The sequence below is a fragment of the Rhynchophorus ferrugineus genome, unplaced genomic scaffold (assembly GCF_030347505.1).
Source record: "Rhynchophorus ferrugineus isolate W39M unplaced genomic scaffold, kcgeb_rfMv2 rfM4, whole genome shotgun sequence".
In the NCBI taxonomy this organism is placed as follows: domain Eukaryota; kingdom Metazoa; phylum Arthropoda; class Insecta; order Coleoptera; family Curculionidae; genus Rhynchophorus; species Rhynchophorus ferrugineus.
This window is the reverse complement of record NW_027472583.1, coordinates 1,094,961-1,109,631: the sequence shown is the minus strand read 5'-3', so window position 1 is coordinate 1,109,631 and position 14,671 is coordinate 1,094,961. Positions and strand designations below refer to the sequence as shown.

Here is a 14,671-nt window from a genome sequence, read left to right as displayed (position 1 = left end):
GAGACAAATATAAAATTTTTATAAGCATAATGAACAATTTTACCAACTTATCACTCTGACATCCTGAACAGGGATTAAAATAGCGTATCCCTTACTTTGAGAGTCCTTATTAGGGCACAGTGCTACCACCATGCGCGATTTCGAAAACTAGAACCAATCTTGATACCCAGATTGAATATCTGAGTTCAGGGCATTAAATAACGTTAAGCTCGGGTTCAAAAGTTGACCCGAATTTGTAAACTTAACACATAATTTAAATACCGTCAAACAACTTCACCTCTCACAACCGCCGTCAAAACTACATTTTTTCGGTTTACAAGCTTACTGAACCGCGAGGAAACACATATATCAAACGAATCATCAGCCGCAAATAATAACAAGCGCGCTGGCGTCAAGAAAAAATGCGATTTATCAATGTCCCTATCGATGTAAAGCCTCGTCATCGTGAAATTTTTAAAAGATTTTCACCGATGTCCGCCGAGTTCGCCGGCTAAGTGGAAAGTTTTACGGGGAATTTAATTAATGGATATTTCGACAACGGCTCTGGTCCTCCTCCGTCTCCATTATAGGTGATTTGTAACAGTTTTTCTCGTGGATTTTCGTATCGCGAAGGGTCGCGTCTACGGGGACGTACTTAAAAATGATTTAAGATTTATCGGTTGTGTTTCTTCTCGGCGGGTCTCTTTGCGGTTTACTTCATCTTTAACTTTTTCGGTGTTGTTTCAACAGGCGACGGCTTAATTAATTCAGTGATTTAGTTCTTATAAATTAATACACAATAATGGTTTAATTATTACAAAATATTTAAGGTTTAACATATAGTTTTGATACATCAGATCATATGGTAGATTATAACAGTATAGACCATGTATAGGACGTTATCATGTATTTTCATATATCATACACACAATATATTATCATATACTATCATATGTTATATATTATCATATATTATATATTATCTATATCATATATTTTCACATATATGATATATTATCATATATAATACATATAATTAATTAATTTAGTTATTTAGTAGTTAACTATAATTTCATATACAGAAACGATGTAATTATTGCAAAATATTTAAGGGATAATTTGTCAAATATTATCCATATTATTATAATATGTAATCTTAGAGATTTATATATTTTTATTTGTGAAAACATATTGGTTTGATACAGCAGATCATAGGTAGCTTATAGTTGTATTGATCATGTATAGGTCGTTATCATATATTATCATACATCATATACATAATATATTATCATATATCTTATATAATCATCTACCATATTTTGTCATATATTATATATATATATATATATATATATATATATATATATATATATATATATATATATATATAATCTTCGCTATTATTTCAGCAGGCGATGGTTTGATTAATTTATTAATTTACTGATTTTGTATTTATAATTTCATACTCAGTACAACAAATATACACATACAGATACATATACAGATACATCAAATCATAAGGTAGGTTATAGTCGTATAGATCATGTATCGGTCATTATCATATGTAGTCATATATTGTCACATATCACATACATAATATTTGATCATATATGATGTATTATAGGTCATATATCATATTTTGTCATAAATCGATATCATCATATATTATGTATATCATCATAAATCTATAAATCTATCTATCATCATAAGCATAGTATATATAATATTCGGTACTATTAAAAGGCGACGGCTTAATTTAGTGATTTGGTACTTAAAATTTCATACAAAGTAACGGTATAAATAGTGCAAATTATTTAAGGGATAACAAATAGTTTTAATACATCAAACCATAGTAGTAGGTATAGCGGTATATATCATATATCATGTATAGGTTGTTATCATATATTATCATATTTTGTCATATACCATCTATATAATATATTATATATTATAATGTATTATATATTATAATATATTATATAATATAATATATTATATATTATAATATATTTTATATTATAATATATTATATATTATAGAATCATATATCATATATAACTAGAATATATCACAAAATAAACTCGTTAATTAATGGACTAAAAAGAACCCAATTTATATCTTAAGTGGGTAGTTTTAGTAGTCCAAAAATTTAAAAATTCTTAAGAATAAATCTACAATTTTCAATTTTTCATGTAGATTTCAATTCCCAAAAAGACCGTGTAATTATTTTTTGTATATATTTGAATCTTATATAAAATAATAATAAATATATATGTTCATTTATGAACATTGTTAGATAATTAATTTCTATTTTTTTCTCATAAATATTTAAGTATTCAAGATAGGTCTCTAATATTGTCATTACGTATATAACATTATATTATTAATAAGCTGACATGGCTATATTTGCTATGCTTAAAATTATTTATTAAAGAAGATCTTTGTTACAGATGATGACACTGCCACAGTCCATGGTATCATAACAAAGGACGGCCTCTTTGACGGTACCATTATCACAAAATCCGACGAGTTTCACATAGAACCAATAAGTAGATATTTCAACGAGAGCACAACAAGAGAGCCCACATTCCATTCGATTGTCTATCGAATATCCGACGTCAAGGATCCTCGAGATGGCCATCATTGTGCCTCGCAGCGATTTTACGAACAAAACTATTTAGAAAACGGTCTTCATCATCCACATTTTCGGGAAAAAAGGTATGAAATAGTTATTAGGCATACTTCCTTTCAGTACAAATCCCTTTTGTAGATGGTTGTTGCAAGGGATGGCTAAACAGCCTTACCACGACGATTTGGTGTTTCTGAATCGTTCGAAGCGCCCGTTCATGACCAGCTTCGATATCAACCATCAACAGATCGATGAAGAACTGGAAACGGGCAATAGGACTCATGTAGATGCTTCGGCTTTGGTCTTTAAAAACGTGTATAAACGAGCTTCTACTGATCCGAAGAAGACTACTTGCATGTTGTATCTGCAGGTCAGTACCAATATATTATTCTGTAAGTTCCAGGCCTGATATATAGGTTACACCTCCCCCTAACCTTCACTAATTATAAGTGTCAAAATTACATGATAATGTGTCGTTTATATTAAAACTTACAGTAATTCTAGTGTAAAACAATTAATGAAAAATACTTCGTTCGTTGACTAAATATTACTCTCTGATGGGGTAAATACAAGTAAAGAAATATCAGACATAGGGATATCGGATATTTTTAAAAAATATCGACATATCAGAATTGTTAAAAATGTTGTTATTTTAAATATTTGTTCTCCATCGGTTTCTTAAGAGAACATATTTTCTGATACGTTTTTGATACGCGTAAGATAAATATCTCGGTTTGTTAAAAAATCTCGACATTCGAAAAAAAATATCAATATATTTTTGATTTATTATTTTCAGGACGAAATTATTCTGACGATGATATACTATTTGCTGAAAAAATATTTTTTTTCGACGTGCTTAAAGAAAATATCTATAAGTTTAAAAATGGGAAAGAGAATGCTAAAGAAAAATGTGTTGTGTCGTTAAGTGAAAACAGTGTTTACTTTTCTTTTGCCATCCATCAAATAGTCCAGATCTGACCCACAGTGACTTTTGGCTGTTTGTTTGTTCTAAAAGGATGCTCCAAGGAAAGCGTTTCGGATAAAATGATGATAATCTTTCTTCGAAAAAAATATACAAATTTAGAATTGCGCTGAGTGTGACGGTATCATTTTTGAAGAGTGAAATTGAATTTTGTCTAAAACTTGTTGTATTAGTTAGGCCTGGGGCTTATTGGATGATATGTTACTGGTATTTAATTAGCAAGTGTTACGATTAAGCTTTTTTATAGGCTGATCATCAGTTTTTTCAAAAGTACGGCACTGAGGAGGCTTGTATTGAAGTGATGACGAGACATGTTCAAAGGGTGAACTCTATCTACAGAAATACTGGTAAGATTTTTATTAGGTTTAACTGTAATATTATTGGTGGTAAAAATCGCTTTTTTACTATAATCATTTACTTTAATCTAAGTTTTTTTTTCATGTTTTTTAAAGCGAACTTAAAGCATTTTGTCACTTCTGTAGTAGAAACTTATTGCTATTAGTAGTAAATCGTCCAAGATTTCCTGAATCCTGGCTTAATTATTACATCTTTAGAGTAATTTATAGAATCACCTGGTCCTCTTGTGTCTGTCCTCATTAACTACTTTGTCACCATTATTTTTAAGAAAGTAGGTGAAACTGAAATTCGAGTTTACTGTATTCGGTTTTATTTTACTTTGTTTTTCTCTCATTTTTTTATAAATGGGAGATACGATTGATGCACATGTCTACAACCATTTTGATTACGTGGATCAGAAACAATTAAAATATCTACAGTGTGAATGTTCATAATGTCGTTATCTTTAATAGACAGATTTATTTATATATATTATTAATTTTATTAAAAAAATAGTAATATATATTTACAAATAGAGAATGCATCAAAATAGTCAAAAAATGAGTCAAATATTCTGAAAAAAGAAAATAACGAAATATTAACTTTTCCTCTTGTTAACAGTAGTATCGTCTTTCGTTCCAACTTCATTGATAACGATCTTCTATCTGTTTTATATATCCTGGAGACAACGTTCATCTTGTTCGTTACTCACTTTTCTATTAGGGGGAAACAAATAGAAATGGGAATGCAAGAAATGTATATTTAAATACATTCTGAACCCCATCGTTTTACATTTTTATAACAAGTCATTCACTAAAAACTCGGAATCAGTCTTAAGTTGAATGATTTTCTTTAGAGATAATCAAGCCGCTAGTTATTTCGCGGTAAGATTTTCATCGATATCATTGTTTCTTTACAAGTTTTCTTACTTGTGGGCTAATAAAAATGCCTTCTTTTTATTTAGCATCATTTAATTTAGAGAAAATGCTTTTCAAATACAAAAATTATTTACCATTTTTATCCATGGCCTTGACAAAATCTTTTACTAAACTAAGTTTTATATGTAAAAGTGAAAGAACCACATTTTCTTGTGGAATAAGAGGTTCATATTTAACGTGTGATTTACCACAAATAAAGTCAGTTGTTTTTGGCCAATCTTTAACTTCATAGTGGTGGTTTTTGGTGTCCCTGCTGTACCACAAGAGAAATCAACAATATTTCGCGAAACCTCCCTGTAGTCCAAGCAATACAGCAGCAACTTTTAAATTAGCACATACTTTTCAGTTTTATTATCTGTATTTGATCAAACCTAAAATTAGTTTCATAGCAATAGGTATGGAAGGATATCGACTGCCAATGTGGAGTAATACAGATTTTAGGGGTAAATAGTATTCACACTATTACTAAGCAAAGTCACGTATTCGACAACTATATCAATAGACAATGTTTTTAACAATGAAATAAGGAGTTCAAAACAAGTAATCTTATTTATGTTAGAAATTATATCACGGAGTGTATTTTTAATAGATACTTTTTATAATAAATATTTTTTTATAATATCTTTATGAGATATGCTTAGTACAATCTTAATTTACAATTAATTTATTACTATTTTTCCTATGTACTGGGATTAATTCGCAAGCAAGACGAGTGCGATAAAAAATGCATCAATATGCATTCCCCAATTATAAAATTATAATAACTTAAGCTATAGTTTACACTAACTATGTAAGGTATACACTTTATATAAGTTCATATGGTTTTGTTCGCTTCAGTCTCCTGACAACCTGCGCGCTGTCCAGCAGTTGTATTGCTTCCACGTTAATATGATTTAGTAATCTTGGATAACTTCGCAAATCCATTTAATTTACAGGTCATCGTGCAGTTCTTCGTTGGTTACGTAGCGATAATCATTGACAATCAATCGAAGAACGTTGTTTTGACAGCGTTTTATTATTAGTTGATTTTAATTTTTAGTGCAACCCCATATTTGCACACCATAGGGCTCTATAATTGCACCAAGTTGGCTCTATAATTGTATTATAGATCAACCTCTTTGTTTTTAGATCAAGTTAAGAGTATCTTCCCACTAACCAGTATAGTTGTTTTATTTTGGTTCTAATGTATTTTGCTTTTTGTCTAACGTGATGTTTCCAATTTAATGTTTCCAGTTTTCTGCTCGATGAATCGGGCATCCATTGAGTGATATAATTAAGTTTTTATTATTTCGCCGCAATACAAAATTAACGTGGACAATACCTAACTATGCATGGCAAATAATATGTTATTTTTAGAGGAAAAAAACTGGAAAGACATTACCAACACATCTGTTAAATCCATCTGTTAGGAAAGCCCGAATTTACCTTTTCCCCAACTTAATATATACATTTAGAATATATGTTTGTCATCTATTTCTTGATTATTTCTTATTAGTAAACATCCCTGGACGGATTAATAGACGTGTGAGGTTCAACGGACAAATAAGCCGCCGCAAAAATCCAATTTCGAGTCTTCCTTATTGGCTTTGGCGCGCGAGAGTAAATGGTCGTTTGGAGCGGCCCATGGCGGTGATAAATCGAGCGACATTTCCCCGAATTACGCTCGAATCGAGCCGACGATAAATTCTACTCAAATTTAAGGAGGAAAGGCGCGTGAACTCGCACACCTCGAACAGGAATTCCTCAACAGTTCCTTATTGTTCACCTTTTTTAATAATTCTTTCGGCGCCAGGCGATGCCGTGGATGATAAAACCTCATTTATCATTAGGTGCATTGCCATCGGCAATGAAATATTTTTTATATAAATTGCAGATAGGAAATGATTATCAAACCACATAATAATAGTTAAATTTAACAACCTGCATAAACTAGATCTGCAGAATTTGGATGCATAAAACGTTCTCTACTGATTAAACAGGATTTAATCTGAAACAACATCTCGATAACTGTAAGCGTCTGCAAAGAAAACAACTTTCACTTACCATTACCGTTAGACAAAAAGTAACTGCTGGACAATATTTTTATGTTTATTTCATTGCCTTTATATAATCTCTAGTCGTCAATAAATATTTTTATCGTTATTTTGGTAACGATTTGAGTGTTGAGGAAATAATCTCAATCTCTTATATTGATATTAATTTTAATATTATTATGCCAACTAATAATTCTGTTATCACATTTGTTTATTCGGTTCTAATAATGAACTGACGGATATACGAACTGACTGAATAATTAACGGACTAAGACAACGGCTAAGGGGTATTTGGAAAACGTTATTTGCCCCTTCACGTATAAATTAGGTGATTGCATTTATTCTGATCTGAGCTTTTTTATTAAAAAAAAACATTTATTGAGAAACAAAGGTGCAATATTTTTCAACAACATCGATCTCAACAAGGGGTAATCAGAGGGAGCTACGTCTAATGAGTACGCTGTGTTCGACAGAACTTCGAAATTACATTTTCAGTCATATATAGAAATGTTTATATATTCGATTTATACGTAGGGGAAGGTGGGGCAGATGCATACAGTTTTTATATTTCGCTTGGTGAAAAGCTTTATATGACGTGTATCTTTTTCACTTTATGATATATTAATAGTTTCAACAGATTCATCAGTATTAAATATGTCGTTAGCAGTAAAATTAAGCTTGCTTGTACACAGTGCGGTTGGATAGATGGAGTTAAGATTTGCTGTTAGCCGTCTCTATATGTCTCTGTATATTATTTTATCGCATGAGAGTAAAAAAGTGAAGGAGTCTTATATTTCTTTAATATAGTTCAAATCCAAATTTTGCTATAGTTTTACCTTAAAACTGTGGAAGAATATATAGAGAAAGCCCACACCAAATTTGAAATATATCGCAAATGTAGTAACATTTTCATTGGATGTATTCATGGGCATTATGGGAAAGTCCCTGTGGTACACCTACTTCCATTTTCTTAAGTCAGAATAGACACCCTTTTTTGAATGACTCTGAAATATTGGTAACGTATATAGAACTGTAACATTTTTGAATATTGGCTATTTCAATTTATGCTAAACTTTATCAAACATTTAATCTAAAAATCCTTTGATAAACTTTATTTTCTTCTAGAGGTTTTCCTATAGTATTTGTTACCAGCTGAAACCAAATTGATGATCCGGAATATGATGATGTTTGTTTAAATTTCAATGATTGGTTTTATCCCCTTTAATATAAGTATAATTTTTAAATAATTTGGATATTGTCAGCTGTAGTGATACAGCCGGCTTGGTTGGCGCAATGGTAAAGGCGATAGAACGTTCCACCTAGTATTACGCTAGTCGCAAGATATAATCTGGGGCATGGTCGTAAATTTATGTTCATGATTGTCCTAGGCAAGAGTGCAAAATCCGACAAGGAAAATGATTCCAGTCACGCCAGTAACCAGACTGGGTAAGACCGGATGTTTTCTGGGATGATTTCTAAGTTAGTCACTCGCCAATCGGTACACTTAATGCGGAGGATCGTGGTTCTGAGCCCACGTTAAACTGTAGGTCCAATCCATATAAACACTCGTTGGTAAAAAGGAGACTTTAAAATGTAAAAACAGTGATATAGGCGAGTATAACGCTGCTTTATGAAGTGGTGTTTCTAGTTTAAGAATCCTAATTACTTCAGCAATCTTCTACAGTTGATGTACATACTGCAGTCTGAATGAGGAATTCTACTAAGTTGCTGAACTTGATTAGTACTTTTCTTAGAATCCTTGTAAGTATGAAGAAAAAAAATCATTTTTTTTTCCAAATTCTAGACTAGAATGTCCCTTAAAAAAGCGAATTATTATTTCTGAGTGGGTTTGAGAACTCACTAAGGACAATAAAAATAAAAAACAAAACCGACGGGCTCTTAAAAAGCAATCCATTAGGGGGGAATATTCAATAATCTATCCAATTCCACCGATCCAAATAAATTTTCTTGACCTTTTAACATTTAAATTGGATATTTACCCGACTTGGTGTTTCGAGGAAAAAATCGCCGAGAGACGTCAAAGTCGATTTATTTTCTTTTTCGTACAAAAAAGTTCAATAATGTAAATAAGAATAAACATCCCCCCGAAACCGATACCCTTCTATTTACCGTCACCTCTCGCCCTCCTCCCCCCCATCACCGTCCACGCCACTTCTCGGGGTTTTCTTTCATTGTGCGCCTCGCGCTAGTGGCCCTCAAACGATCAAGAATAAAAATCTTGAAGTTCGTCTGACTGAAAGCGAAATTGTGTTGAGCGGGAGTCTTCAGCCATCGCTTGGGTAAATATTTTATCGTGGTCGAGGGCGTCCCCGCGTGGTGGGAGGTGAGGAGGAACGAGGAGGGGTGTAACGAATAGTTTCGTTACGGTGGGGGAGCCGTTTGTCGTTTGTTGCGGAGAAACTTGGAGAAATTGTTGTTTTAACTACCAGTTATGTCTTGAATATGTATAATTTACCTTGACGACGTTCTGTGCTTCTACCAGTATCTATGTCTGAAATGTTGATGATTTAGTAAAATTTTAAAATACATTACAGCTGTTTTGGGTACAAGAAAGGTAAAATATATGAACATTTTACACAGTTTCTTCTAAAGTTTTTCTACAAATTTACTAATTTTAAACTTTCAACTTTAAATTTTTACTACAAACTGAAAAAAAAGATGGAAAATACAACTTAATAGGTCCAAATCGACCCATTTCAGTTTTGCGTTGCAGCGAAATAACAAGAACTCAATTAAATGCTCGATGCCTTAAGCAGAATCAGCTAAATACCTCGGCAGACATCTCGATGGCAGATTAGACTCAAATTCAAGCAACAGTACTGGTTAGTTCAAAGATACTACCAACTTAACCTAAAATCAAAGAGATTGTTTAATCGTAAAGCCAAACTGGACCTATGGGGTGCAAATATGAGGTTGCACAAAAACATCAAACCAACTAGTAATCCAACGTATCCAAAACAAAGTTCTACTATTAATTACCAATGCTCATCGCTACGTAACCAACAAAGAGCTGCACGATGACCTCGGAATAAAATGGATACACGAAGTGATCCAAGATTTCGCCTTAAAACATTAAACAAGGTTACAAAATCACAGCAACTTGCAAGCAGCGCAGCTACTGGACAACACGCAGGAAATCAGAAGATTGAAGCGAATCAAACTATATTTATAGCGTAGTTTTAACTTTAGCTTAAGTAGTTTAGTTCTATTTTTAACCGGCTTCAAAAAAGGAGGAGTTTCTGTGTTCGACTGTATATTTTTTGTTAATGTATGTTCGCCGATTTCTCCGTCAATTATGGAACAATTTTCAAGATTCTCTTTTTATTCGAAAAAGTACACTTCCGAAATGGTCCCATTGGAACCAAATCGGGATCTCATTGTCCAAGAGGATCCAAGTCTCCAATTTCAAAGGCACGTACAGTTTTCACATATATTTTTATCTAAAATAATCAGATATTTGCATATAATTTTATTATATATAGCTGAGCTAATGTGACGGAAACTCGGCAGTCGTTCAGTGCAAAAGTCGATCAGTTTGCTTTTAAATCACTAATAATATAATATTAGAAGCCGTAGAAATATTGCACGCAACTGCTTCTATGGTGTAGTGATTAGAGCATTCGGCTCACATGCGGAGGTCGTGGGTTCAATTCCCAGCGGGGCCAACTACTTTTTGTTGTCATTTTAGTTTGATTAGAACATTTATCAAATCACCTAGGCTAGATAGCGAACCACGGGGCCTAAAGCGTTCCTTCACTTTCAATCATTGTTTCTTTATTCCTATTTTTCCTCATACTGGCTGCGCTTTTTCTTGGTCCCATTGTAATACTTAATAAAATAACCGCGTAATTTATTGAGTAAATATCTAACACAGAAAGGAGAAAAATAAAATATTTTTAACAAAAAAATTGAACCGACCTCAAAAAATAAATAAGGAACTCAGTAAAAAATCAAATAATCAAATTTAGATTATTAACACAAAACAAACGTTTTAAAACAAAACATGTATATAATAATCGTTGTAATAATTAAATCAAAATAAACAAAAACTATATATATGTATATTATATTCTAGTAATTTAGCTTAATACCTACCTAAATCTATTTGTCTATTTTCAATATTATTTTAATTACTACCAACTGATCAGTTTCAAGTAGTTACCGAGCCTAAATAAATTGCCAACAAAACAAATCTAAATTAATATAATTATTATTTTTTGAAGTCGGTTCAATTTTTTTGTTAAAAATATTTTATAATTTGGGAGATACATTCTGATGTATTCATCCCGTACTCGCCTGGCTTGTGTATTAATGCAAGTTTGACAGGAGAGTTATAATAAATTAATTTCTACGTTAAGATTGTACGAAGCATATCTAATGTTGTAATTAATTAAAGAAAAAATCGAATTAACTCCATGTAAGTCCAGTTAAAATGATATCGTTCGAGATGTGATGAACATTTTTGTTTTTTTGCTCTTGTTTTCCTTAGCATCGGCTGGTACCCAATTTGTATGTGGAATATCAATGATTTTTTTCTAGAACAACATGCGAACAATCGAACCGGAAAGTTTATACTAACGTGGTTGGCTTGAGCCAAATTCGTTTCATCGTTATCCCAATACAGCGGATTGCTGTGTATGCATAAAACATTATCAAATAACAAAAGAGGCAAACAACAAAACAAGAGGAAAACAATTTACGATCGGTGTCGAAACAATCGGTAGCTCCATGGCATTTTTTTTTTCTTTTTTTTTGTGTGTTTTGAGTGGTTGTTCAAGAAATATTTATTTTATTATATTTGTATTGGGTATAAGTAGCTTCAGTATTTTTTAACAGATGTCTTTAAATTATTTTTCATTGAAGCTGTATTTGCCAGGATAATGACAGATCTTTTTTTGTTATATATTATACACTCGTTAATGTGAACTAATTCAAGTCAAATGTTGTTCACATTATCGAAATGCTTATATATAGAACGTAATTGAAGTAAATAAAATAATAAACATGTTATTAAGAGAAATGTGCATATACATACCTACCTCTTAAACTTGGTAAAAAATTTGAATAACTTGAATATCAGTCACTACATCTCCAACTTCAATGGTTCTCATCATTCTCACTGTCCATATCTTCCAATCAAGCAGGGTTGACATTTACGATTTTCAATAAGTTAACAACACCCAAAGACGTACACTTGAAGGGACATCGTTATCTTTACCATTGCTACAAAAGAGATCATTCTAAGATATTTGGAATAGTTTCTTGATTTAAAACATTTATATATATATATATATATATATATATATATATATATATATATATATATATATAGGTTCAGAGGGTAAATTAAAATAGTAAAATTTTGGAAATAACACATTTTATTAAAAAAAGTATTGAATAAAACGAAATAATACAAATATAATTAACATATGTCCAGCCATTCTATTTTTATAAAAACATCATATTATACAACATTATTTTTTTAAAATAAATATATACAAATTTGATAAATAATTGATTTAATGTTAAAAGCATATATAAGGAGGGAATTAAACATTGAAATTTTTTTGAAACAACACATTTTATTTAACAATTTATTGAATAAAATGAAATAAAATAAATGAATAAATAATTTCTATATGCCTTCCATACATCTCTAAGAACCATATAAATTAGAAGAAGACCATAAAGAAGACCAAAATCGTTTACAAACAATGATCGCTACTATTCTTTATCCACAAATCCTATTAATGAATTGACTACCTTGAGCTTACGATTAACGTATTGTACATTTACTAGCCTGAAAGAAATGGATTATCGATTACTTTTAAGCTGAAAGAAATCTCAGTCAATAAATCATTATTTTTGCAAAACAATAATTTATTTACTTATATTCTTATATAATAATGCACTGTATTTTCCTTATCATTAGATCATTAGGGTGCCGTTGATAGTTTTATATTTTGTTTATTTGACCCAGGTACACTTTTGTTAACAAATTTATTTATTTGATAGTATCACTGTATACTATTCTTACATCTTAGCAAAACGCTAATTTCTTATTGTAGCTACATCTTACCTATAAATTAAAATTTAAATTATACTAAAATTTATTACGTTTAAAATAAATGTCTAATTATTGAGAGTTATTACAGTTTTTGCTACTATTCTTGATGTTATTATTCTTGTTCTTGTTATTATTAAATTTTGCTATAGGTTGATACCTATTCGATGTTGTTGAAAATGATATATTATAAATTTGACAGCTAAAATTCCCACTATAAATAAAACTGATACTGTTTGGATTTTATAACTTTTACAAATATACGCTTACATTCTGCATTACCCTTGTTCTTCCATATTTAAAAACCAATGTATGTTAAACCACCAAGAATAACACAACAATTTCATTATTATTACTATAGAATGATTAAGGTAGCACAAATCTAAATATTCTAGATTTTTGTTGTTTTGACTGGATCGACTTGAAGAGAATGTACCGTCATTAGAAAAGGACGAAAATATGGTTTGTTCTTTTCTATCGGACGTATCTTCCATACTACATTATATTTACATACAATTTTGTTGCAGATTTCAATCAAGATGGTAAAAAGGATAATATCACTTTTATGGTAAAGCGGATAAAAGTCCACACGCTGGAAGCTCTCAAAGATCCATCCTATAGGTTTCCAAATAATTACGGGGTAGAGAAATTCCTGGAACTTTTTTCCGGTAAGTACCTGATTCTAAATAACCAAACCTGCATTTTACAAAGATTTTATCGATTGTTTGTTCCATTGAAATATGCCAGTTAAATAATTTAAAATATTCGAATTTTATCAAAATAAATTATTCTCGTTTAAATGCAAGCGAAAAACGGTAAAATTAAATAAATAATGAATCGGATAACTGTTATTTATATATAACATAATGGATTGTTTATAAAATACATAGCAGATGTATATTTTATGTTTATTTTATGGGTGTTGAATATCATGTTTAATATATTATTTAACGTACTTATTATATATATAATATAACTGATATGTCTGTGAATTATATTAGTATTAATTTTAGGTCTTTTCTCATTTATTTATTATTAAATTTATTATTTATTAGTAAAAGTGATATTTAATTTATGTAAATAAAATAATCAAATATAAACAATAAACATATATTACACATGTATACATTTATACACATATAAATTAGTACATATTATCAAATATATTATTACATATTAACCATATATATAACTTATATATTCAGTAAAGTGTTTCCTTGTCAAGTTATTTTAATATTACTATATTTCTCTTTAGTTTGTTCTGTTACTGCCTGAATGCATCTTTCGGTTTGACGGTTTATGACCCGCAATTATAATATTTTGAAGCATTTTCAGGCGTTTGGCAAACGGAAAACATTTGCAGGTTAATTCTCTAACAGCATTCTATTTCTTTTTAAATAGAATAAAATGACAAGGATAATATTGTTTGACTTTAAAATGAATTTACAACTTTAGACATACATATATTGACACTCGTGTCACTGCTATTTTGAATTGACTATATATTTATTATAAGTAATGTTTTGAAGAATTTTGTAACTGAATTTTGAAGAATAGTAATCCCGCCATGTACTTTAAATTAATGAAATCCTTTCCCTTCCCTATAATAATATCTTAATCTCTTCTCACTCGGTATTATATTAAAGATGAACCATTTGTATCTGTTCTATTAATTGTCGAAACGATCTG

At 30.5% G+C, this 14,671-nt stretch overlaps 1 protein-coding gene across 1 annotated transcript in view; it reads left to right on the top strand.

Annotated features, from left to right (window-relative positions):
- Nucleotides 1–14,671, top strand: part of LOC143195458 (disintegrin and metalloproteinase domain-containing protein 10) — a 185,109-nt gene that overhangs the window by 111,744 nt on the left and 58,694 nt on the right. The window contains exons 4-7 of the mRNA XM_076402574.1: nt 2,430–2,697; nt 2,750–2,978; nt 3,838–3,937; nt 13,510–13,650. Of these exons, the coding sequence (XP_076258689.1) occupies nt 2,430–2,697; nt 2,750–2,978; nt 3,838–3,937; nt 13,510–13,650 (738 nt within the window). The remainder of the gene's footprint in view (nt 1–2,429; nt 2,698–2,749; nt 2,979–3,837; nt 3,938–13,509; nt 13,651–14,671) is intronic.